This window comes from Oncorhynchus tshawytscha, unplaced genomic scaffold (genome assembly GCF_018296145.1).
Source record: "Oncorhynchus tshawytscha isolate Ot180627B unplaced genomic scaffold, Otsh_v2.0 Un_contig_2591_pilon_pilon, whole genome shotgun sequence".
Classification (NCBI taxonomy): Eukaryota; Metazoa; Chordata; class Actinopteri; order Salmoniformes; family Salmonidae; genus Oncorhynchus; species Oncorhynchus tshawytscha.
Window position 1 is genome coordinate 322,634 of NW_024609749.1, and position 27,447 is coordinate 350,080.

At 46.2% G+C, this 27,447-nt stretch overlaps 1 protein-coding gene across 1 annotated transcript in view; it reads left to right on the forward strand.

The window, feature by feature from the left end:
• Positions 1–21,521, forward strand: part of LOC112217229 (plexin-B2-like) — a 186,203-nt gene extending 164,682 nt beyond the window's left edge. Inside the window, exons 26-38 of the mRNA XM_042317554.1 lie at positions 2,540–2,769; positions 2,969–3,150; positions 4,754–4,820; positions 7,043–7,189; positions 9,154–9,310; positions 11,025–11,125; positions 12,742–12,826; positions 13,104–13,255; positions 15,030–15,190; positions 18,853–19,065; positions 19,275–19,350; positions 19,459–19,533; positions 19,955–21,521. Coding sequence (XP_042173488.1) covers positions 2,540–2,769; positions 2,969–3,150; positions 4,754–4,820; positions 7,043–7,189; positions 9,154–9,310; positions 11,025–11,125; positions 12,742–12,826; positions 13,104–13,255; positions 15,030–15,190; positions 18,853–19,065; positions 19,275–19,350; positions 19,459–19,533; positions 19,955–20,059 — 1,751 coding nt within the window. The 3' untranslated portion in view covers positions 20,060–21,521. The remainder of the gene's footprint in view (positions 1–2,539; positions 2,770–2,968; positions 3,151–4,753; positions 4,821–7,042; positions 7,190–9,153; positions 9,311–11,024; positions 11,126–12,741; positions 12,827–13,103; positions 13,256–15,029; positions 15,191–18,852; positions 19,066–19,274; positions 19,351–19,458; positions 19,534–19,954) is intronic.
• Positions 21,522–27,447: the final 5,926 nt, after the last annotated feature.

The following is a 27,447-nucleotide window of genomic DNA, read 5'->3' on the forward strand; positions in this document are numbered from 1 at the left end:
AACATTACACACCATACACACAGTGCTATAACATTACACACACACTATAACATTACACACACACCACACACACTGCTATAACATTACACACACACTATAACATTACACACACACCACACACACTGCTATAACATTACACACACACTATCACACACCACACACAGTGCTATAACATTACACACACACTATCACACACCACACACACTGCTATAACATTACACACCATACACACTGCTATAACATTACACACACACACACTATCACACTGCTATAACATTACACACCACACACACTGCTATAACATTACACACACACTATCACACACTGCTATAACATTACACACACACTATCACACACTGCTATAACATTACACACACACTATCACACACCACACACACTGCTATAACATTACACACACACACTATCACACACTATCAAACACCACACACTGCTATAACATTACACACACACTATCAAACACCACACATACCACACACACTGCTATAACATTACACACCATACACACTGCTATAACATTACACACACACTATCACACACACACCACACAGTGCTATAACATTACACACACTCACACACCACACACACTGCTATAACATTACACACACACACTATCACACACCACACACACTGCTATAACATTACACACCATACACACTGCTATAACATTACACACCACACACACTGCTATAACATTACACACACACTATCACACACCACGCACAGTGCTATAACATTACACACACATATCACACACCACACACACTGCTATAACATTACACACACACTATCACACACTATCAAACACCACACACACCACACACACTGCTATAACATTACACACCATACACACAGTGCTATAACATTACACACACACTATAACATTACACACACACCACACACACTGCTATAACATTACACACACACTATAACATTACACACACACCACACACACTGCTATAACATTACACACACACTATCACACACCACACACAGTGCTATAACATTACACACACACTATCACACACCACACACACTGCTATAACATTACACACCATACACACTGCTATAACATTACACACACACACACTATCACACACTGCTATAACATTACACACCACACACACTGCTATAACATTACACACACACTATCACACACTGCTATAACATTACACACACACTATCACACACTGCTATAACATTACACACACACTATCACACACACACACACACTGCTATAACATTATAACATTATACACTATCACACACTATCACACACCACACACACTGCTATAACATTAAACACCATACACACTGCTATAACATTACACACACTATCACACACCACACACTATAACATTACACACACACACTATCACACACCACACACACTGCTATAACATTGCTATAACATTACACACACACACTCACACACCACAAACACTGCTATAACATTATACGCACACTATCACACACCACACACAATGCTATAACATTGCTATAACATTACACACACACTATCACACCACAAACACTGCTATAACATTACACACACACTATCACACACCACACACACTGCTATAACATTACACACACACCACACAAACTGCTATAACATTACACACACACTATCAAATCAAATGTTATTAGTCACATGCGCCGAATACAACAGGTGTGGATCTTACAGTGAAATGCTTACTTATAAGCCCCTAACCAACAGTGCAGTTTAAAAAATAAGAATAGGAAATAAAAGTACCAAATAGTTAAAGAGCAGCTGTAAAATAACAATGTGGAGACTATATACAGGGGTACCGGTACAGAGTCGATGTGGAGACTGTATACAGGCGGTACCGGTACAGAGTCGATGTGGAGACTGTATACAGGGGGTACCGGTACAGAGTCAATGTGGAGACTGTATACAGGGGTACCGGTACAGAGTCAATGTGCTGGACCACCGGTTAGTCGAGGTCATATATACAGTTGAAGTCGGAAGTTTACATACACCTCAGCAAAATACATTTAAACTCAGTTTTTCACAATTCCTTGACATTGAATCCTAGTAAAAATTCTATGTCTTAGGTCAGTTAGAGTTCAGTTCGGTTTCTCCTAGGAGCTAGTCTTGTTGTTGCGTTCGGGTTCTCCTAGGAGCTAGTCTTGTTGTTGCGTTTGGGTTCTACTAGGAGCTAGTCTTGTTGTTGCGTTCGGGTTCTCCTAGGAGCTCGTCTTGTTGTTGCGTTTGGGTTCTCCTAGGAGCTCGTCTTGTTGCGTTCGGGTTCTACTAGGAGCTAGTCTTGTTGTTGCGTTCGGGTTCTCCTAGGAGCTCGTCTTGTTGTTGCGTTCGGGTTCTACTAGGAGCTAGTTTTGTTGTTGCGTTTAGGTTCTACTAGGAGCTAGTCTTGTCGTTGTGTTCGGGTTCTCTTAGGAGCTAGTCTTGTTGCGTTTGGGTTCTACTAGGAGCTAGTCTTGTTGCGTTTGGGTTCTACTAGGAGCTAGTCTTGTTGTGTTCTGTATCTTCCTCCAGACCTGATGATTGAGATGGAGGACCAGACCAATGACCTGAGTGAGGCCAGGATCCCCTTCCTGGACTATAAGACCTACACAGACCGGGTCTTCTTCCTGCCCTCTAAAGACGGGGACAACGACGTCATGATCACTGGCAAGCTGGACATCCCCGAGGGACGGAAGGTCATCGTAGCTCAGGCCCTCAACCAGTTCTCTAACCTGCTCAACTCTAAGACCTTCCTCATCAATGTAGGTTTACTCAGCTAGCTGAGATGACTGACTGTTTCTCTCTGTCTGTCTGCCTGTCTGTTAGTCTGTCTGCCTGTCTAAAGTACCTGTGCCAAGATACAGTTTGAGTATTGCCGTCGTTCTATACCTACAGATGTTCTATGGAGTTATACTGAGTTGCTAACCCCATCTCTCTGTTGCGTTCTCTGTGTGTTCTCAGTTCATCAAGACCTTGGAGGGCCGTCCAGACTTTAATGCCAGGTCCAGGGTCTACTTTGCCTCGTTACTGACCGTGGCTCTGCATGGTAAACTAGAGTACTACACAGACATCATGAGAAGCCTGCTGCTGGAGCTGATGGAGGAATACGTGCACAGCAAGAACCCCAAACTCATGCTGCGCAGGTGAGACACACCCTGCCTTCCAATCAGGCTTGTCTTCATGAAAACAGGCATTTGTTAAGGTTCGATAGTATCTCTCTGTTGCGTAGTGTTTTGGTATGGTGCCTAGTAAACCCAGGTGGTGACAGTAGTTAACATGCTGACTGTGTCTGTGCAGGTCAGACAGTAGTTAACATGCTGACTGTGTGTACAGGTCAGAGACAGTAGTTAACATGTTGACTGTGTGTACAGGTCAGAGACAGTAGTTAACATGTTGACTGTGTGTACAGGTCAGACAGGTCAGAGACAGTAGTTAACATGTTGACTGTGTGTACAGGTCAGAGACAGTAGTTAACATGTTGACTGTGTGTACAGGTCAGAGACAGTGTGTGACTGTACAGGTCAGAGACAGTAGTTAACATGTTGACTGTGTGTACAGGTCAGAGACAGTAGTTAACATGTTGACTGTGTGTGTACAGGTCAGAGACAGTAGTTAACATGTTGACTGTGTGTACAGGTCAGAGACAGTAGTTAACATGTTGACTGTGTGTGTACAGGTCAGACAGTAGTTAACATGTTGACTGTGTGTACAGGTCAGAGACAGTAGTTAACATGTTGACTGTGTGTACAGGTCAGAGACAGTAGTTAACATGTTGACTGTGTGTGTACAGGTCAGAGACAGTAGTTAACATGTTGACTGTGTGTACAGGTCAGAGACAGTAGTTAACATGTTGACTGTGTGTGTACAGGTCAGAGACAGTAGTTAACATGTTGACTGTGTGTGTACAGGTCAGAGACAGTAGTTAACATGTTGACTGTGTGTGTACAGGTCAGAGACAGTAGTTAACATGTTGACTGTGTGTACAGGTCAGAGACAGTAGTTAACATGTTGACTGTGTGTACAGGTCAGACAGTAGTTAACATGTTGACTGTGTGTACAGGTCAGACAGTAGTTAACATGTTGACTGTGTGTACAGGTCAGACAGTAGTTAACATGTTGACTGTGTGTACAGGTCAGAGACAGTAGTTAACATGTTGACTGTGTGTACAGGTCAGAGACAGTAGTTAACATGTTGACTGTGTGTACAGGTCAGACAGTAGTTAACATGTTGACTGTGTGTACAGGTTAACATGTTGACTGTGTGTACAGGTTCAGACAGTAGTTAACATGTTGACTGTGTGTACAGGTCAGACAGTAGTTAACATGTTGACTGTGTGTACAGGTCAGACAGTAGTTAACATGTTGACTGTGTGTACAGGTCAGACAGTAGTTAACATGTTGACTGTGTGTACAGGTCAGACAGTAGTTAACATGTTGATTGTGTGTACAGGTCAGACAGTAGTTAACATGTTGACTGTGTGTACAGGTCAGACAGTAGTTAACATGTTGACTGTGTGTACAGGTCAGACAGTAGTTAACATGTTGACTGTGTGTACAGGTCAGACAGTAGTTAACATGTTGACTGTGTGTACAGGTCAGAGACAGTAGTTAACATGTTGACTGTGTGTACAGGTCAGACAGTAGTTAACATGTTGACTGTGTGTGTACAGGTCAGAGACAGTAGTTAACATGTTGACTGTGTGTGTACAGGTCAGACAGTAGTTAACATGTTGACTGTGTGTACAGGTCAGAGACGGTGGTGGAGAGGATGCTGTGTAACTGGATGTCCATCTGTCTGTATCAGTTCCTCAGGGTGAGACTCACCTTGTTCATTCAAACCTGCTCTTTTAAACCCCCCCTCTCTCGCTCTTCTCTCTCGCTCTTCTCTCTCGCTCTTTCTCTCGCTCTTCTCTCTCGCTCTTCTCTCTCAGAGACAGTAGTTCTGTCTGACTGTGTGTCAGCTCTTCTAGTTAACATGTTCTCTCTCGCAGGTCTCTCAGTAGTTAACATGTTGACTGTGTGTGTACAGCTCTTCTCTCTCAGAGACAGTAGTTAACATGTTGACTGTGTGTCTTCTCTCTCGCAGTAGTTAACTCTCGACTGTCTCTCTAACGCTCTTCTCTCTCGACTCAGTTCATTCTTCTCTCTCGCTCTTCTCTCGCTCTTCTCTCGCTCTTCTCTCTCGCTCTTTAACTCTCGACTCTTCTTCTCTCTCGCTCTTCTCTCTCGCTCTCAGGCTCTTCTCTTCTTCTCTCGCTCTCTCTCTCTCTCGCTCTTCTCTCTCTCTCGCTCTTCTCTTCGCTCTTCTCTCTCGCTCTTTCTCTCGCTCTTCTCTTCTCTCTCGCTCTTCTCTCTCGCTCTCTCTTCTCTCTCTCTCTCTCTCTCTCGCTCTTCTCTCTCGCTCTTCTCTCTCGCTCTCTCTCTCTCTTCTCTCTCGCTCTTCTCGCTCTTCTCTCTCGCTCTTCTCTCTCGCTCTTCTCTCTCGCTCTTCTCTCTCGCTCTTCTCTCTCGCTTCTCTCTCGCTCTCTCTCTCGCTCTTCTCTCTCGCTCTTCTCTCTCTCGCTCTTCTCTCTCGCTCTTCTCTCTCGCTCTTCTCTCTCGCTCTTCTCTCTCGCTCTTCTCTCTCGCTCTTCTCTCTCGCTCTTCTCTCTCGCTCTCTCTCGCTCTTCTCTCTCGCTCTTCTCTCTCGCTCTTCTCTCTCGCTCTTCTCTCTCGCTCTCTTCGCTCTTCTCTCTCGCTCTTCTCTCTCGCTCTTCTGGAGAGGCTCTTCTCTCTCGCTCTTCTCTCTCGCTCTTCTCTCTCGCTCTCTCTCTCGCTCTTCTCTCGCTCTTCTCTCTCGCTCTTCTCTCTCGCTCTTCTCTCTCGCTCTTCTCTCTCGCTCTCTCTCTCGCTCTTCTCTCTCGCTCTCTCTCGCTCTCTCTCGCTCGCTCTTCTCTCTCGCTCTTCTCTCTCGCTCTTCTCTCTCGCTCTTCTCTCTCGCTCTTCTCTCTCGCTCTTCTCTCTCGCTCTTCTCTCTCGCTCTTCTCTCTCGCTCTTCTCTCTCGCTCTTCTCTCTCGCTCTTCTCTCTCGCTCTTCTCTCTCGCTCTTCTCTCTCGCTCTTCTCTCTCGCTCTTCTCTCGCTCTTCTCTCTCGCTCTTCTCTCTCGCTCTTCTCTCTCGCTCTTCTCTCTCGCTCTTCTCTCTCGCTCTTCTCTCTCGCTCTTCTCTCTCGCTCTTCTCTCTCGCTCTCTCTCTCGCTCTTCTCTCTCGCTCTCTCTCTCTCGCTCTCTCTCTCGCTCTTCTCTCTCGCTCTTCTCTCTCGCTCTCTCTCGCTCTTCTCTCTCGCTCTTCTCTCTCGCTCGCTCTCTCTCGCTCTTCTCTCTCGCTCTCTCTCTCGCTCTTCTCTCTCGCTCTTCTCTCTCGCTCTTCTCTCTCGCTCTCTCTCTCGCTCTTCTCTCTCGCTCTTCTCTCTCGCTCTTCTCTCTCTTCTTCTCTCTCGCTCTTCTCTCTCTCTCTCTCTCTTCTCTCTCTCTCGCTCTTCTCTCTCGCTCTCTCTCGCTCTCTCTCGCTCTCTTCTCTCTCGATCGCTCTTCTCTCTCGCTCTTCTCTCTCGCTCTTCTCTCTCGCTCTTCTCTCTCGCTCTTTCTTCGCTTTTCTTCGCTCTTCTCTCGCTCGCTCTTCTCTCTCGCTCTTCTCTCTCGCTCTTCTCTCTCGCTCTTCTCTCTCGCTCTTCTCTCTCGCTCTTCTCTCTCGCTCTTCTCTCTCGCTCTTCTCTCTCGCTCTTCTCTCTCGCTCCTCTCTCTCGCTCTTCTCTCTCGCTCCTCTCTCTCGCTCCTCTCGCTCTCCATTTCTTCTAATGTTTTAGATGAAATGTTCCAATTTATTTGGTCTTATTGATTTTTGGATTAAAGCGCTCTTTAAACAATCAGTCATGTGTGACAGTGAACATGGAGCCGTATCTTCAGTAATTACACTGAGAGAATGGTCTCATTAGAACTGATGAGCTCACTGCCCTCTCGCTGTGTGTGTGTGTGCATCTTCACTTTGTGTGTGTAGGACTCTGCGGGCGAACCCCTATACAAGTTGTTCAAGGCCATCAAGCACCAGGTAGAGAAGGGCCCAGTGGACGCTAAGATGAAGAAGGCCAAGTACACTCTGAATGACACGGGGCTCCTAGGGGACGACGTGGAGTACTGCGTCCTGGTGAGTACACTCTGAACGACACGGGACTCCTAGGGGACGACGTTGAGTACAGCGTCCTGGTGAGTACACTCTGAACGACACGGGGCTCCTAGGGGACGACGTGGAGTACTGCGTCCTGGTAGGTACACTCTGAACGACACGGGGCTCCTAGGGGACGACGTGGAGTACTGCGTCCTGGTAGGTACACTCTGAACGACACGGGGCTCCTAGGGGACGACGTGGAGTACTGCGTCCTGGTAGGTACACTCTGAATGACACGGGGATCCTAGTGGAGTACTGCCTCCTGGTTACTACACACTGTACTGCACCCTCAAAGAATTACAATTAATAGAAGAGATTTTCCTATTCAAAGCAGCACTCCATGCTGGGTGAACCAGCAGCCATTTTGAGTGAACTGGATTCTCCAGCTATAACCACTCTACTACTGATTTTGTAATTCTACGACAGGGGAAGCCCTCAATACAAGAACACTGGCTGTCTTATCACGTCTAACCATCTCCTCTGGCTCCTGTGATCCAGTCCTAATGCCCTCTACTCACACTGGTACCTGCTCCTCTGTGGATGTTCTCACTCTGTGTATTATTGTGATGCGGACTTGACCCAGGACACATAGTGACTGTAGATGTCCACTAACATCACATGGAATATTGACTTTGAGCAGAGTGTGTCAAAGCTCAGTGAGGAGAGAGAGACAGAGAGGGCGGAGAGACAGAGAGGGCGGAGAGACAGAGAGGGCGGAGAGACAGAGAGGGCGTTGAGAGACAGAGAGGGCGGAGAGACAGAGAGGCGCGGAGAGACAGAGAGGCGCGGAGAGACAGAGAGGGCGGAGAGACAGAGAGGGCGGAGAGACAGCGGAGAGACAGAGAGGGCAATTGAGAGACAGAGAGACACAGAGGGCGGAGAGACAGAGAGGGCTGAGAGACAGAGAGGCAGAGAGGGCGGAGAGACAGAGAGGGCGGAGAGACAGAGAGGGCTGGAGAGACAGAGAGCGGAGACAGAGGGCGGAGACAGACAGAGGGCGGAGAGACAGAGAGGGCGGTTGAGACAGAGAGGGCGGAGAGAGAGGGCGGAGAGACAGAGAGGGCGGAGAGACAGAGAGGGCGTTGAGACAGAGGGCGGAGAGACAGAGGGCGTTGAGAGACAGAGAGGGCGTTGAGAGAGGGCAGACAGAGGGCGTTGAGAGACAGAGAGGGCGTTGAGAGACAGAGAGGGCGGAGAGACAGAGAGGGAGACAGAGGGCGTTGAGAGACAGAGAGGGCGTTGAGAGACAGAGAGGGCGTTGAGAGACAGAGAGGGCGTTGAGAGACAGAGAGGGCGTTGAGAGACAGAGAGGGCGTTGAGAGACAGAGAGGGCGTTGAGAGACAGAGAGGGCGTTGAGAGACAGAGAGGGCGTTGAGAGACAGAGAGAGGCGTTGAGAGACAGAGAGGGCGTTGAGAGACAGAGAGGGCGTTGAGAGACAGAGAGGGCGTTGAGAGACAGAGAGGGCGGAGAGACAGAGAGGGCGGAGAGAGACAGAGAGGGCGGAGAGAGACAGAGAGGGCGTTGAGAGAGAGCTCAATAAGGAGCAGAGATGGGCTAGAGGTAAATGTTTCCATCAGACTCCACTGATAAGGTTGGTTTAACGGACCCTGTAATATGATTGGCTCTCGTAATTGACTTCTGTGAAAACAGCGTGTCATCATCTGGATGAGAAATCAGCTCAGTGATTTATGGGAAAACTGATAGAGAGACATCATGTTTCAAGTCTTCTCTCCCCATGCTGTTTTTCATTCATTTAGGCAATAAACCGTATTTTAGTCCGATAATCAATACACACAAGGCAAATGAATCTACAGAATGCTGTTTAAGACAGCTGTACCCAACATGTTGCTAGCATGTACCAAAACAAATGGGTGTGACCTAATCATGAGGTCAGTGTGATTCTGGATGATAGATGATTGACAGCTGTGTGTGTCCAACCAGACCCTGCAGGTGCTGGTGCACGGCGAGGGACCAGACGTGACGCCGGTGAAGGTGCTAAACTGTGACACCATCTCTCAGGTGAAGGAGAAGATCATTGAACAGGTGTACCGCAACCTGCCCTACTCACAGAGACCCAAGGTGGACAGTGTTGCTCTTGGTGAGAACACACATGGTTCTACCACTGTTATCCTGTGCTAAGAGTTGGGGGAACAACAATGAGTTTGATATTTTTGCATGTACGTTAGTCTACATACAGTTGAAGTCAGACGTTTACATACACTAAGGTTGGAGTCATTAAAACTCGTTTTTCAACCACTCCACACATTTCTTGTTAACAAACTATAGTTTTGGCAAGTTGGTTAAGACATCTACTTTGTGCATGACACAACTAATATTTCCAACAATTGTTTACTGACAGATTATTTCACTTATAATTCACTGTATCACAATTCCAGTGGCTCAGAAGTTTACATACACTAAGTTGACTGTGCCTTTAAACAGTTTTGGAATTTCCAGAAAATTATGTCATGGCATTAGAAGCTTCTGATAGGCTAATTGACATCATTTGAGTCAGTTGGAGGTGTACCTGTGGATGTATTTCAAGGCCTACCTTCAAACTCAGTGCCTCTTTGCTTGACATCATGGGGAAATCTAAATAAATCAGCCAACACCTCAGAAAAAAATTGTAGACCTCTACAAGTCTGGTTCATCCTTGGCCGCAATTTCCAAACGCCTGAAGGTACCACGTTCATCTGTACAAACAATAGTACGCAAGTATAAACACCATGGGACCACGCAGCCGTCATACCGCTCAGGAAGGAGATGCGTTCTGTCTCCTAGAGATTAACGTACTTTGGTGCGAAAAGTGCAAATCAATCACAGAACAACAGCAAAGGACCTTGTGAAGATGCTGGAGGAAACAGGTACAAAAGTATCTATATTCACAGTAAAACGAGTCCTATATCGACATAACCTGAAAGGCCACTCAGCAAGCTCGTACTTTTTGAAGAAATGTCCTCTGGTCTGATGAAACACAAATAGAACTGTTTGTCCGTAATGCTCATCGTTATGTTTGGAGTAAAAAGGGGGAGGCTTGCAAACCAAAGAACACCATCTCAACCGTGAAGCACGGGGGTGGCAGCATCATGTTGTGGGGGTGCTTTGCTGCAGGAGGGACTGGTGCACTTCACAAAATAGATGGCATCATGAGGAAAGAAAATTATGTGGATATTTTGAAGCAACATCTCAAGACATCAGTCAGGAAGTTAAAGCTTGGTCGCAAATGGGTCTTCCAAATGGACAATGACCCCAAGCATACTTCCAAAGTTGTGGCAAAATGGCTTAAGGGCAACAAAGTCAAGGTATTGGACTGGCCATCACAAAGCCCTGACCTCAATCCTAAAGAAAATTTGTGGGCAGAACTGAAGAAGCATGTGCGAGCAAGGAGTCCGACAAACCTGACTCAGTTACACCAGCTCTGTCAGGAGGAATGGGCCAAATTCACCCAACTTATTGTGGGAAGCTTGTGGAAGGCTACCCAAAACGTTTGACCCAAGTTAAACAATTTAAAGGCAATGCTACCAAATACTGATTGAGTGTATGTAAACTTCTGACCCACTGGGAATGTAATGAAAGAAATTAAAACTGAAATAAATCATTCTCTCTACTATTATTCTGAAATTTCACATTCTTAAATGAAGTGGTGATCCTAACTGACCTAAGACAAGGAATTTTTACTCAGATTAAATGTCAGGAATTGTGAAAAACTGAGTTTAAATGTATTTGGCTAAGGTGTATGTAAACTTCTGACTTCAACTGTACCTTTCAGTAATATTCTAATGTATAAGGGTCACTTCCCACCCCGTCCACAGAGTGGCGGCCTGGCTCTACAGGGCAGATCCTGTCTGACATGGACCTGACATCACAGAAGGAGGGCAGGTGGAAGAGACTCAACACCCTGGCACATTACAACGTGAGTGGCTGGCTGAGGACTTCAGCATGGTATTCGTGTTCTCTCTGAATATCTTCTCAGCTTACTGTATAGTTCATGTGAATATCTATCAGGGCTGGCTGGCTTTATTAACCTTGAATTGTTCCTGGGCTAAAGATGTTTGGAGTTGAGCATGCCAGATATTCTGTTGAAATGTTGGGTTTTGCTATTTCACAGTTTAATGAAACTATGTGAAACTCAAACTATATGTTTCTGTACTGTGTTAACTATACAGAAAGTATTCAGACCCCTTGACTTATTCTAAAATAGTTTAAATAATAAAAAATCCCCCAAGCAATCTACACACAATGCCCCGTAATGACAAAGCGTAAACAGTTTTTAAAAAACATTTTTTGCACATTTGTGTGTATATATATATATATATATATATATACACATATTTTTTTATATACCTTATTTACATAAGTATTCAGACCCTTTGCTATGAGTCTCGAAATTGAGCTCCGATGCATCCTGTTTCCATTGATCATCCTTTAGATGTTTCTACATCTTGATTGGAGTCCGCCTGTAGAAAATTAAATTCATTAGACATGATTTGGAAAGGCACACTCCTTTTTATATAAGGTCCCACTGTTGACAGTGCATGTCAGAGCAATAACTAAGCCATTGAGGTCTAAGAAATTGTCTATAGTGCTCCGAGACAGGATTGTGTCACAGATCTGAGGAAGGGTACCAGGGGGAAAAATGATGCAGCATTGAAGGTCCCCAAGAACACAGTGGTCAAACTGAGCAATCAGGGAGAAGGGCCTAAACAGTGTTTAAACCCTTTACAATGAAGATCTGTGAAGTTATTTGGATTTTTACAAATTATCTTTGAAAGACAGAGTCGTGAAATGGGACGTTTATTTTTTTTTTTATATGTGGTGCTGTGTTAACTATATGTGGTACTGTGTTAACTATATGTGGTACTGTGTTAACTATATGTGGTGCTGTGTTAACTATATGTGGTACTGTGTTAACTATATGTGGTACTGTGTTAACTATATGTGGTGCTGTGTTAACTATATGTGGTACTGTGTTAACTATATGTGGTGCTGTGTTAACTATATGTGGTGCTGTGTTAACTATATGTGGTACTGTGTTAACTATATGTGGTGCTGTGTTAACTATATGTGGTGCTGTGTTAACTATATGTGGTACTGTGTTAACTATATGTGGTGCTGTGTTAACTATATGTGGTGCTGTGTTAACTATATGTGGTACTGTGTTAACTATATGTGGTGCTGTGTTAACTATATGTGGTGCTGTGTTAACTATATGTGGTGCTGTGTTAACTATATGTGGTGCTGTGTTAACTATATGTGGTGCTGTGTTAACTATATGTGGTGCTGTGTTAACTATATGTGGTGCTGTGTTAACTATATGTGGTGCTGTGTTAACTATATGTGGTGCTGTGTTAACTATATGTGGTGCTGTGTTAACTATATGTGGTGCTGTGTTAACTATATGTGGTGCTGTGTTAACTATATGTGGTGCTGTGTTAACTATATGTGGTACTGTGTTAACTATATGTGGTACTGTGTTAACTATATGTGGTACGGTACTGTGTTAACTATATGTGGTTCTGTGTGTTTCAGGTGAGAGACAATGCCACGCTGGTGCTGTCCAGAGTGCTTCACACCCATCGCCAGTTCCACCAGAACCAGGATAGCCATGAAGAAAGTGAGTCCGATTTCATTATATTCTCAGTATGTTATCCCTAGGCACAGATCTAGGATCAGCCTGCCTGTCCTCCAATCCTAACCTTAACTATCAGGGTGGGTAATGCGCTACTGACCTGAGATCAGCATCTTGGAAAAACTTCTCAACTTTGGGTCGTGTTCATTATGGACAACCATTTTGCATGAGGAAACAAAAAAGAGTTGAGGTTATCCAACCCTGTTTGAGTCTGTTGTCTTCCGTTTGATGCCCACTGAACATGTCCCTGGTGTCCCTGTAGAAAACGCCCTGTTGGAAGATGACAAGGTGTTCCACCTGGTGCGGCCAGCAGACGAGCTGGATGAGGTCAAATCTAAGAGGGGAAGTTTGAAGGCCAAGGCCACGACTAAAGCCATCGCTGAGATCTACCTGACACGACTGCTCTCTGTCAAGGTAAGTCCGTCTGATAACTACATTACCTACAGCAGTTATAGCACTACGTAGAGCAGTTATAGCACTACGTAGAGCAGTTATAGCACTACGTAGAGCAGTTATAGCACTACGTAGAGCAGTTATAGCACTACGTAGAGCAGTTATAGCACTACGTAGAGCAGTTATAGCACTACGTAGAGCAGTTATAGCACTACGTAGAGCAGTTATAGCACTACGTAGAGCAGTTATAGCACTACGTACAGCAGTTATAGCACTACCTACAGCAGTTATAGCACTACCTACAGCAGTTATAGCACTACTAACAGTAGTTATAGCACTACTAACAGTAATAGCACTACTAACAGTAGTTATAGCACTACTAACAGTAGTTATAGCACTACCTACAGCAGTTATAGCACTACTAACAGTTATAGCACTACTAACAGTTATAGCACTACTAACAGTTATAGCACTACTAACAGTTATAGCACTACTAACAGTTATAGCACTACCTACAGCAGTTATAGCACTACCTACAGCAGTTATAGCACTACCTACTAGCAGTTATAGCACTACTAACAGTTATAGCGCTACCTACAGCAGTTATAGCACTACTAACAGTTATAGCACTACCTACAGCAGTTATAGCACTACCTACAGCAGTTATAGCACTACTAACAGTTATAGTACTACATATAGCAGTTATAATAGTGTTATAACACCTTTAGCACAGTGCAGAATTACTCCTACATTACTGATTTGACCCGGAACATGTAGAAGATGTAGCACTGATTGGGTGGGTGGACAGGCGACACACTGATTGGGTGGGTGGACAGGAGACACACTGATTGGGTGGGTGGACAGGAGACACACTGATTGGGTGGGTGGACAGGCGACACACTGATTGGGTGGGTGGACAGGAGACACACTGATTGGGTGGGTGGACAGGAGACACACTGATTGGGTGGGTGGACAGGAGACACACTGATTGGGTGGGTGGACAGGAGACACACTGATTGGGTGGGTGGACAGGAGACACACTGATTGGGTGGGTGGACAGGACACACGACACACTGATTGGGTGGGTGGACAGGCGACACACTGATTGGGTGGGTGGACAGGAGACACACTGATTGGGTGGGTGGACAGGAGACACACTGATTGGGTGGGTGGACAGGCGACACTGATTGGGTGGGTGGACAGGCGACACACTGATTGGGTGGGTGGACAGGAGACACACTGATTGGGTGGGTGGACAGGAGACACACTGATTGGGTGGGTGGACAGGAGACACACTGATAGGGTGGGTGGACAGGAGACACACTGATTGGGTGGGTGGACAGGAGACACACTGATTGGGTGGGTGGACAGGAGACACACTGATTGGGTGGGTGGACTGAGACACACTGATTGGGTGGGTGGACAGGAGACACACTGATTGGGTGGGTGGACAGGAGACACACTGATTGGGTGGGTGGACAGGAGACACACTGATTGGGTGGGTGGACAGGAGACACACTGATTGGGTGGGTGGACAGGAGACACACTGATTGGGTGGGTGGACAGGAGACACACTGATTGGGTGGGTGGACAGGAGACACACTGATTGGGTGAGTGTAAGTGTATGTTGGTGTACATAATGTGAGCTGATTTTGTATCCGTGTCTGTCAGATACTGTCTACTGACTACCTAATATGATATGTGGTTGTCCCACCTAGCTATCTTAAGATGAAGTCGCTCTGGATATGTCCTACTGTGTGTGTCCTAATGTGTGTGTGTCCTCGGTGTGTTGCAGGGTACTCTGCAGCAGTTTGTGGATGATTTCTTCCGCAGTGTGTTGTGTTCTGGAGCGGTGGTTCCTCCTGCTGTTAAATACTTCTTTGACTTCCTGGATGAGCAGGCTCTGAAACACGACAACGTTGAGGAGGAGACCGTCCATATCTGGAAGACCAACAGGTACACACACACACACACACACTGACACAAAAACACACACGCATATGAACACTGTACACACACACACACACACACTGACACAAAAACACACACGCATATGAACACTGTACACACGCGCACACACACATGCATGCATGTAACCACACCCACAGATATGCACACTGTATACACACAATAGTTCAGTACCTCCAACCTTCTTCTACACTTGACTGCTTCTCACCGTGTTGTAGTCCTAGGGTCTGACTCCTCCTCACCGTGTTGTAGTCCTAGGGTCTGACTCCTCCTCACCGTGTTGTAGTCCTAGGGTCTGACTCCTCCTCACCGTGTTGTAGTCCTAGGGTCTGACTCCTCCTCACCGTGTTGTAGTCCTAGGGTCTGACTCCACCTCACCATGTTGTAGTCCTAGGGTCTGACTCCTCCTCACCGTGTTGTAGTCCTAGGGTCTGACTCCTCCTCACCGTGTTGTAGTCCTAGGGTCTGACTCCTCCTCACCGTGTTGTAGTCCTAGGGTCTGACTCCTCCTCACCGTGTTGTAGTCCTAGGGTCTGACTCCTCCTCACCGTGTTGTAGTCCTAGGGTCTGACTCCTCCTCACCGTGTTGTAGTCCTAGGGTCTGACTCCTCCTCACCGTGTTGTAGTCCTAGGGTCTGACTCCTCCTCACCGTGTTGTAGTCCTAGGGTCTGACTCCTCCTCAGGTAGTCCTAGGGTCTGACTCCTCCTCACCGTGTTGTAGTCCTAGGGTCTGACTCCTCCTCACCGTGTTGTAGTCCTAGGGTCTGACTCCTCCTCACCGTGTTGTAGTCCTAGGGTCTGACTCCTCCTCACCGTGTTGTAGTCCTAGGGTCTGACTCCTCCTCACCGTGTTGTAGTCCTAGGGTCTGACTCCTCCTCACCGTGTTGTAGTCCTAGGGTCTGACTCCTCCTCACCGTGTTGTAGTCCTAGGGTCTGACTCCTCCTCACCGTGTTGTAGTCCTAGTCTGACTCCTCCTCACCGGTCTGACTCCTCCTCACCGTGTTGTAGTCCTAGGGTCTGACTCCACCTCACCGTGTTGTAGTCCTAGGGTCTGACTCACCGTGTTGTAGTCCTCACCGTGTTGTAGTCCTGACTCCACCTCACCGGTGTGACTCTGACTCCACCTCACCGTGTTGTAGTCCTAGGGTCTGACTCCACCTCACCGTGTTGTAGTCCTCCACCTCACCGTGTTGTAGTCCTACGGTCTGACTCCACCTCACCGTGTTGTAGTCCTAGGGTCTGACTCCTCCTCACCGTGTTGTAGTCCTAGGGTCTGACTCCACCTCACCGTGTTGTAGTCCTACGGTCTGACTCCACCTCACCGTGTTGTAGTCCTACGGTCTGACTCCACCTCACCGTGTTGTAGTCCTACGGTCTGACTCCACCTCACCGTGTTGTAGTCCTACGGTCTGACTCCACCTCACCGTGTTGTAGTCCTAGGGTCTGACTCCACCTCACCGTGTTGTAGTCCTACGGTCTGACTCCACCTCACCGTGTTGTAGTCCTAGGGTCACCTGACTCTGACCACCTCACCGTGTTGTAGTCCTACGGTCTGACTCCACCTCACCGTGTTGTAGTCCTAGGGTCTGACTCCTCACCGTGTTGTAGTCCTACGGTCTGACTCCTCCTCACCGTGTTGTAGTCCTAGGGTCTGACTCCTCCTCACCGTGTTGTAGTCCTAGGGTCTGACTCCTCCTCACCGTGTTGTAGTCCTAGGGTCTGTCCTCACCGTGTTGTAGTCCTAGGGTCTGACTCCACCTCACCGTGTTGTAGTCCTCCTCACCGGTCTGACTCCTCCTCACCGTGTTGTAGTCCTAGGGTCTGACTCCTCCTCACCGTGTTGTAGTCCTAGGGTCTGACCTCACCGTGTTGTAGTCCTACGGGTCTGACTCCACCTCACCGTGTTGTCCTAGTCCTCCCTAGGGTCTGACTCCACCTCACCGTGTTGTAGTCCACCGTGTTGTAGTCCTACGGTCTGACTCCTCCTCACCGTGTTGTAGTCCTAGGGTCTGACTGTACTCAACGTGTTGTAGTCCTAGGGTCTGACTCCGCCTTACCGTGTTGTAGTCCTAGGGTCTGACTCCTCCTCATCGTGTTGTAGTCCTAGGGTCTGACTCCTCCTCATCGTGTTGTAGTCCTAGGGTCTGACTCCTCCTTACCGTGTTGTAGTTCCAGGGTCTGACTCCTCACCGTGTTGTAGTCCTAGGGTCTGACTCCTCACCGTGTTGTTGTCCTAGGGTCTGACTCCTCCTTACCGTGTTGTAGTCCTAGGATCTGACTCCTCCTCATCGTGTTGTAGTCCTAGGATCTGACTCCTCCTCATCGTGTTGTAGTCCTAGGGTCTGACTCCTCACCGTGTTGTAGTCCTAGGGTCTGACTCCTCCTCACCGTGTTGTAGTCCTAGGGTCTGACTCCTCCTTACCATGTTGTAGTCCTAGGGTCTGACTGTCCTAACACCCCTGAAAGTTATCAGAGTGAATTAGTGAACTCCTGTTGATGGGAACTAATTAAATATAGATAGTGCTTGTGATGCGTATTGGATTGACAGGTGGGGATGAGTGGCAGAGTAAGATCTCTAGTCAGGATGAGGAGATGAAAGACTGAATTCATTAGACTCTAGAGACATCTCTCTCACTATCCGTCGTCTCTTCTTTCACTCACTTACTCTTCCCCTGTTTCTCTCCTCTCCTCTCTCCATTCTCAGTCCCTTCCTAGATGTCTCTCTCCTGTTTCACACACTTACTAAGCCTCTTTCTCTCTCTCCCTCCCTCTCTCTCCCTTTCTCTCTCTCCCACCCCTCTCCTGCATATCAGCAAGAGGGGACATCAGCAAGCCAATTAAATGAGGGCTTTCAGTGAATGTGATTCAGCTAAAAAGGCTTGTTAATTCTCCCCCAGTATCCTGGATAATGTTCCCCAGGCCTGTTCTCCAGTCAAGAAGAGGTTTGTAGAGGTTAGAGCAGGTGTGAAGCTGAGCTGGCTAGAGGGGACGGAGAGGAAAGAGACAGATAGAGGGAGAAGAACGTAAGACCTTGAGCGGGAGAGTGAGCATCCAGCCAACAAATATAAATTCTTAAAGAGACTGTAGCTCGGTGTACCCCGAGGTGACCTGGAGGATAAGACACTCACACACTCTTTCTCACACTCTCACACTCTCTCTCACACACACACACACACACACACACACACAGAGAGAGACAGACAGACAGACAGACAGACCGTAGAGTCATTAGGAATTCACTGGACCAAGGCTGATTCAGAGGTAGATGGAGATCAGATTACCCCTGCAGGCTCCCCCAGTCAGCGTTTTAATAACACAGCACTTCTAGTCCTTCTCAGAGGCGGAGCATCACACCACTGTAACAGGATTTATTTTTGGACTGAGGCTGCTTTATTAGGCTTCATTCAGCCATACACCTGTTTAGTTGTGCTTTCCTGGGTTGAGTTCAGATGTCTGGGTTTGAGTGACTCAGCTTGTCTGTGAGGCAGAAGGAAAAGGGATCTGTTATCTTGTTAAATTAGATGGGAAGGAGTTGGCTTTTAGTTTGGATAGCCTGCGACTGTTGCACCTTGCTCTCATGCTGGGTTGCTCTGCGCGGTGCGGTGTGTGTTGGTGTGTATACTAATGTGTGTGTTCTCTATCCCCAGCCTGCCCATGCGTTTCTGGGTGAACATCCTGAAGAACCCTCACTTCATCTTTGACGTGCACGTGACGGAGGTGGTGGACGCGTCGCTGTCCGTCATCGCTCAGACCTTCATGGACGCCTGCACCAAGACGGAACACAAACTGAGCCGGGAATCACCCAGCAACAAGCTGCTCTATGCAAAGGAGATCTCCACCTATAAGAAGATGGTGGACGAGTGAGTTCTCTCATATTCATCCCTTTTCATGATTGACTGCCTATCAAATGAGCCGATACTGCAGTACTCTTGGCCGATATAGAGAATAGGTTGCAGTCAGAACACACCAGAAGTACTCTCTTCTAGTGCATCAGAAACAACACAAGGGGATAGGTCGGTAGGATCTGGCAGCCAATCAGACATCTCTCTATCATTCTGTCTCTCCTCAGTTACTACAAGGGAATCAAGCAGATGGTCCCAGTCAGTGACCAGGACATGAACACACACCTGGCTGAGGTGTCCAGGGTACGTACACGTGAACTCACATCTGTTTGTACTTGTGTGTGGGCAGTCTTCTATTGCATCATCAGAATACAACAATACAATTCATCCTTCCTTCTTTGTGCTCTCCAGGAACACACAGACACGCTGAATACCCAGGCAGCCTTGCACCAGCTCTACCAGTATGCCAGCAAATACTATGACGGGGTAAAAACCTTACGACTCACTTCCTTGTCTGGTGGTTTGAAGGCCCTATCCACTTGGTTAAGAACCTTAGGACTCACTTCCTTGTTTGGTGGTTTGAAGGCCCTATCCACTTGGTTAAGAACCTTAGGACTCACTTCCTTGTTTGGTGGTTTGAAGGCCCTATCCTCTTGGTTGACTACATCCTGTAGGAAATTAGACAAATTAATGTTACTTGCTGTCTCAGGAAAATCTGTTTACTAGTGTCTCTTTTGTGTCCTATCTCGTTTTTCCCCTCCCTCCCTCCCTCCCTCCCTCCCTCCCTCCCTCCCTCCCTCCCTCCCTCCCTCCCTCCCTCCCTCCCTCCCTCCCTCCCTCCCTCCCTCCCTCCCTCCCTCCCTCCCTCCCTCCCTCCCTCCCTCCCTCCCTCCCTCCCTCCCTCCAGATCATCCAGTCTTTAGATGAGGACCCAGCCGCCCAGAGTAAACAGCTGACCCTGCGGCTGCAGCAGATAGCCGCCGCCCTCGAGAACAAAGTCACCGACCTTTAACCTCTGACCCCTAGAGAAAGGGGAGGGGCTATGGGACCACTCTGTAGACCAAGATGAGGGGGACCGGAGACTGAGGCAGACTTCAGACTATTACAGTATCAACCATGAAGAGCTACACATATCTCTTCCCCCTAGAGACATGAGAAGCTGTGGGAAACTATTGCGTTTTGGCCAAAATACTTGTAAAGGAGCAGAGCTACTGGGCCAAAGTTGGACAGGGTGATCCCTAATCATCAGTCTCCCTCTCTGACTCTATGGATCCTATAGACTGAATGAGCAAGGGCCCTTCAGTATAGTCCCTGAGTGAGCTAGCAGACTGTAAACCCAGCCTACAGAGGATATACGGTACACCACCACTGACCAACCACAGCAACTATACCTGTCAGTCCCACGATATACAACCTGGTGTTGATGACTTACAGCTTGGACAGAGAATCAGATGTTTAATGTGCTCCAGAGTAGACCCGAGTTAGGAGAGTGGTGTTGTATGTAAATATATTTTTATGGCACAGGCTTTATGCAAAAGACGCTTTACATACCAAGATGAAATTATTTTTTAAAAGGATGGATGGGTACAACTAAGTTTGTTAATTTGTGTTTTTTAAAAGTTTCTAGAAGCGAAGAAGCAGGGTGTTCCATGATGTCATATCCTGTGTTTGATCGATTGTTTGCTTACTGTGTAATCTGCATTGCCATTGGCTAGTTATGACTGGTTAATCACTTTGTTTTTGTCATGATTTGTATTTGTCGCTGATATATTTTTGATGTGGGTTCTCAGTGTAGTGCATTATGCAGGGAATAGGGTGCAGCCTTCAACCACTTCACATGATGACTGCGTCCCTATTCAGGGTCAGCTCTCCCCTATACGGTAGTAAAACAAGCCAAACGGACTAAAAGATGAAGCACATTCATACTGTACCATTGATATCAACGTCTCACTGAAACTAACTGGTGGACCAAGTTAGAGCTCTCACACACGTTAGGCTTTGGCTTGACTAAGTGCCAATACACAGTAGAGCTGAAGTTGAACATCTTCTCATTTTATATAATAAATAAATCATTTCTCTTCATTTTTCCATCTTGGGTCCAGAAATAGTATGTATGTGGATAGATGAATCAGGGCTCTGTTTATCTGAAATAGTATGTATGTGGATAGATGAATCAGGGCTCTGTTTATCTGAAATAGTATGTATGTGGATAGATGAATCAGGGCTCTGTATCTGAAATAGTATGTATGTGGATAGATGAATCAGGGCTCTGTTTATCTGAAATAGTATGTATGTGGATAGATGAATCAGGGCTCTGTTTATCTGAAATAGTATGTATGTGGATAGATGAATCAGGGCTCTGTATCTGAAATAGTATGTATGTGGATAGATGAATCAGGGCTCTGTTTATCTGAAATAGTATGTATGTGGATAGATGAATCAGGGCTCTGTTTATCTGAAATAGTATGTATGTGGATAGATGAATCAGGGCTCTGTTTATCTGAAATAGTACTATGTGGATAGATGAATCAGGGCTCTGTTTATCTGAAATAGTATATGTGGATAGATGAATCAGGGCTCTGTTTATGTGGATAGATGAATCAGGGCTCTGTTTATCTGAAATAGTATAGATATGTGGATAGATGAATCAGGGCTCTGTTTATCTGAAATAGTATGTATGTGGATAGATGAATCAGGGCTCTGTTTATCTGAAATAGTACTATGTGGATAGATGAATCAGGGCTCTGTTTATCTGAAATAGTAGTATGTGGATAGATGAATCAGGGCTCTGTTTATCTGAAATAGTACTATGTGGATAGATGAATCAGGGCTCTGTTTATCTGAAATAGTACTATGTGGATAGATGAATCAGGGCTCTGTTTATCTGAAATAGTACTATGTGGATAGATGAATCAGGGCTCTGTTTATCTGAAATAGTACTATGTGGATAGATGAATCAGGGCTCTGTTTATCTGAAATAGTACTATGTGGATAGATGAATCAGGGCTCTGTTTATCTGAAATAGTACTATGTGGATAGATGAATCAGGGCTCTGTTTATCAGAAATAGTACGTATGTGGATAGATGAATGTTTATCTGAAATAGTAACCACTTTAGCTCAATGCTGATAGTATAGAATGTTTGCTGGTATGTTTTATGCCATAATTGTTTTTCTGTATCATTTTTTAAAACCGTTTATTTCAAAATGGCTCTTATTGTCGTTGTAGACCATTGCCTGTGTGTGAAACATGAGACTAGATATGGAAAAGAGAAATGCTAAAATGATCATTACTTATGTATATAATTGAATGGTACTTGTGTAAATCATTGAGCTGTGAACCACCATGACTTGTGGAGGTTGTCTACAGCACAGGTACTGCCTTTCTCTAGTGATCCCTGTCACCACTGTCAGTTCTTCTGAAACCCTTTCAATGGATTTCAAACATCCTTAAATCATTTGCCAAATAGTTTTCACGTCGTCATCAGCCTGTTTGTTTCTTCTGCTATGCAACTGTTTCATTTTGAATCACTCCTCAAATATATTTTAATACTAAACCAATGTGTTGCTGTGTTGTCATGCTGAAGATATAGGGGGTAGATGAATAGAATGTCTCTATGGTACATGATGTGTTGCTGTGTTGTCATGCTGAAGATATAGGGGGTAGATGAATAGAATGTCTCTATGGTACATGATGTGTTGCTGTGTTGTCATGCTGAAACTATAGGGGGTAGATGAATAGAATGTCTCTATGGTACATGATGCCATGCTGCACATATCCTCACATATTGACCTGGTTATGTCTTTAAGGTGCATCCGAAATGCTCCTTATATAGTGTGCTACCCCCAAAAAGTGCACTATAAAGGCAATAGTGGTATTTGGGGTGCTGCCTAAGTGTGTCTGAGTTCATCTGAGCATTGTTAGGTTGCTCCTTACTGCGTTCACCACTCATAGGGTCAAAGGGGGACACTTGTGCAACTCTGATAAATATGAATGCGTCTTTTGAATTGAAATTCTTGTCTTTCCTCAACCTTAGGATTAGTCTCAGTTCATCTGAGGATGCTGGGTTCTCCTTGCTTGCCAGCTATATGGGTGAATGAGGACTAATCCTAATATGGGATATGATTTAGCACCTAACTCAGACACTTGGATGAATGAGGACTAATCCTAATATGGGATATGATTTAGCACCTAACTCAGATACTTGGATGAATGAGGACCTATCCTAATATGGTATATGACTTAGCACCTAACTCAGATACTTGGATGAATGAGGACTAATCCTAATATGGGATATGACTTATCACCTAACTCAGATACTTGGATGAATGAGGACTAATCCTAATATGGGATATGACTTATCACCTAACTCAGATACTTGGATGAATGAGGACTAATCCTAATATGGGATATGATTTAGCACCTAAATCAGACACTTGCACAACTCTGTCATGAATATTAACAGGAATTGAGACTCTATCCTCAGGTTGTGATTGGTCTCAGAACCCCTCTGTTACCGTAGCAGGTGGCTATGACTGAGAATAAGTCTCAAACGGCACCCTAGTCCCTATAGGGCCCTGGTAAGTAGTGCCTTATATAGGGTGCCTAGGGGGTAGATGGCATCAGCAGACTGTCTGGTGTTGCTATGGCTGCCAGTCACATACCCCGTCTCTGCCCACTCTAGAGGACCCACACCAGCCAGACAGACGGACACAGCAGGGGAACTCCTTTGATCTCTAATTACAATGACTGCACAAGTCATCACTGACTGACTCATTTATGCATTCTCTTTTTTCATTTTCTTTGTCACTTTCTCTCTTGTTCTCCATGGTTCTTTCTCACTCTTCTCCTCTTATGTATGTTACTCTCGTGTTCTCTCTCTCCTCTCTCTCCTCTCTCCTTCTCTCTCCTCTCTCCTTCTCTCTCTCCTCTCTCCTTCTCTCTCCTCTCTCTCCTCTCTCCTTATCTCTCCTCTCTCCTCTCTCTCCTCTCTCCTTCTCTCTCCTCTCTCCTCTCTCCTCTCTCCCTCTCTCTCTCTCTCTCTCTCCTCTCTCTCTCTCTCTCTCTCTCTCTCTCTCCTCTCTCTCTCCTCTCTCTCCTCTCTCTCTCTCTCTCTCTCTCCTCTCTCTCTCTCTCTCTCTCTCTCCTTCTCTCTCCTCTCTCTCCTCTCTCTCCTCTCTCTCTCTCTCTCTCTCTCCTTCTCTCTCTCTCTCCTCTCTCTCTCCTCCTCTCTCTCATCTCTCTCCTCTCTCTCTCCTCCTCTCTCTCTCTCTCTCCTCTCTCCTCTCTCTCCTCTCTCCTTCTCTCTCCTCTCTCCTTCTCTCTCTCCTCTCTCTCCTCTCTCTCCTTCTCTCCTTCTCTCTTGTTCTCTCTTCTCTCGTTCTCTCTTCTCTCTCGTTCTCTCTTCTCTCTCGTTCTCTCTTCTCTCTCGTTCTCTCTTCTCTCTCGTTCTCTCTCTCATTCTCTCTCTCTCTCTCGTTCTCTCTCTCTCTCTCGTTCTCTCTCTTCTCTCTCTCGTTCTCTCTATTCTCTCCTCATTCTCTCCTCATTCTCTCCTTCTCTCCTCATTCTCTCCTCATTCTCTCCTCATTCTCTCCTCATTCTCTCCTCATCTTCTCTCTCTCTCTCTCTCTCTCTCTCTCCTCTCTCTCTCTCTCTCTCTCTCTCTCTCTCTCTCATCTCTCTCTCTCCTCTCTCTCTCTCTCTCTCTCTCTCTCTCTTCTCGTTCTCTCTCTCTCTCTCCTCTCTCTCTCTCTCTCTGCTCTCTTCTCGTTTCTCTCTCTTCTCTCTCTCGTTCTCGTTCTCTCGATTCTTATTCGATTTATTCTCGAATTCGTTCTCGTTCTCTCTCGTTCTCGTTCTCTCTCGTTCTCGTTTTCTCTCGTTCTCGTTTTCTCTCGTTCTCGTTTTCTCTCGTTCTCGTTTTCTCTCGTTCTCGTTCTCTCTCGTTCTCGTTCTCTCTCGTTCTCGTTCTCTCTCGTTCTCTCTCGTTCTCGTTCTCTCTCGTTCTCGTTCTCTCTCGTTCTCGTTCTCTCTCGTTCTCTCTCGTTCTCGTTCTCTCTCGTTCTCTCTCATGCTGACAGTATTGCAGAGGTTTAATTCTCTTAATGAATAGAGGATTGGTGGTAATAAAGGTAGTGATGATGGGCGGAGGAAAGAGAAGATGTGCTTATTTGATTTATTATCAGAGAATTAGGGTGTACCTGAAATGGTACCCTGTACATTACACTGTAATGGGTAAAACCATGTCACGGTCAACACTGTAATGGGTAAAACCATTTCACGGTCAACACTGTAATGGGTAAAACCATGTCACGGTCAACACTGTAATGGGTAAAACCATGTCACGGTCAACACTGTAATGGGTAAAACCATGACACGGTCAACACTGTAATGGGTAAAACCATGACACGGTCAACACTGTAATGGGTAAAACCATGACACGGTCAACACTGTAATGGGTAAAACCATTGACACGGTCAACACTGTAATGGGTAAAACCATTGACACGGTCAACACTGTAATGGGTAAAACCATTGACACGGTCAACACTGTAATGGGTAAAACCATTGACACGGTCAACACTGTAATGGGTAAAACCATTGACACGGTCAACACTGTAATGGGTAAAACCATGACACGGTCAACACTGTAATGGGTAAAACCATGACACGGTCAACACTGTAATGGGTAAAACCATTGACACGGTCAACACTGTAATGGGTAAAACCCTGACACGGTCAACACTGTAATGGGTAAAACCCTGACACGGTCAACACTGTAATGGGTAAAACCATGGCACGGTCAACACTGTAATGGGTAAAACCATGACACGGTCAACACTGTAATGAGTAAAACCATGACACGGTCAACACTGTAATGGGTAAAACCATGACACGGTCAACACTGTAATGGGTAAAACCTTTGACACGGTCAACACTGTAATGGGTAAAACCTTTGACACGGTCAACACTGTAATGGGTAAAACCATTGACACGGTCAACACTGTAATGGGTAAAACCATTGACACGGTCAACACTGTAATGGGTAAAACCATTGACACGGTCAACACTGTAATGGGTAAAACCATTGACACGGTCAACACTGTAATGGGTAAAACCATGACACGGTCAACACCGTAATGGGTAAAACTCTGACACGGTCAACACCGTAATGGGTAAAACCATGACACGGTCAACACTGTAATGGGTAAAACCATTGACACGGTCAACACTGTAATGGGGTGACACGGTCAACACTGTAATGGGTAAAACCATTGACACGGTCAACACTGTAATGGGTAAAACCATTGACACGGTCAACACTGTAATGGGTAAAACCTTTGACACGGTCAACACTGTAATGGGTAAAACCATGATACGGTCAACACTGTAATGGGTAAAACTCTGACACGGTCAACACCGTAATGGGTAAAACCATGACACGGTCAACACTGTAATGGGTAAAACCATTGACACGGTCAACACTGTAATGGGTGAAACCATGACACGGTCAACACTGTAATGGGTAAAACCATGACACGGTCAACACTAATGGGTAAAACCATGACACGGTCAACACTGTAATGGGTAAAACTCTGACACGGTCAACACTGTAATGGGTAAGTGATATATGTGTGTTGACTGACTGAACACAGCAGACCAGTGTTTTCCTCCCTACATCCTAACAGTGTGTTTTGGACTACAGATGAAAGATTTGTTGGGCTGCAGATGGGGCTGTAGCAACAACTGTTTAATCAATCACAGTGAGGACAAACCCGATACTCACCACTTCTTAATGGTTCAGAAAGGAGAGCTTGGTGGAGTGCTTTTGGAGCCACCCACACTCAACATGAGTGTTTTGTAGTCAGAGAATGTTGATCGAGACTAATTTTGTTCAAGAGATCAGCTGGTGTGTGTGTGTGTGCGTCCTTCCGTGTGTAGTTTTCAGCAATGTTTCTGTCCACGCTGCTGAGCAGGTCTGTGTGAACTCTTCTGACTGAGACAGATCTGATTCCTCCTCTGTCTGTTAAGCCTGTTGGTGTTCCTGACTGGCCTGGACTGGGTTGGCATGAAGAGTGGTGAGATGTCCGCCCGCCCATGTTAGTGAATCGGCTGGCTGTGTGGAAACTAGACTTCTAACCAAATGCCCCTGCCCAGCCCTGCCTTGCCTTGCCTTGCCCAGCCCTGCCTTGCCTTGCCCTGCCCAGCCTTTGCCCAGCCCTGCCTTGCCTTGTTTTGCCCTTTGCCTTGCCTTGCCTTGCCCTGCCCTGCCTTGCCTTGCCCAGCCCTGCCTTGCCTTGCCTTGCCTTGCCTTGCCTTGCCCTGCCTTGCCTTGCCCAGCCCAGCCCTGCCTTGCCTTGCCTAGCAGAGGAGAAGTGGGCAACACATTTAGAGAATGC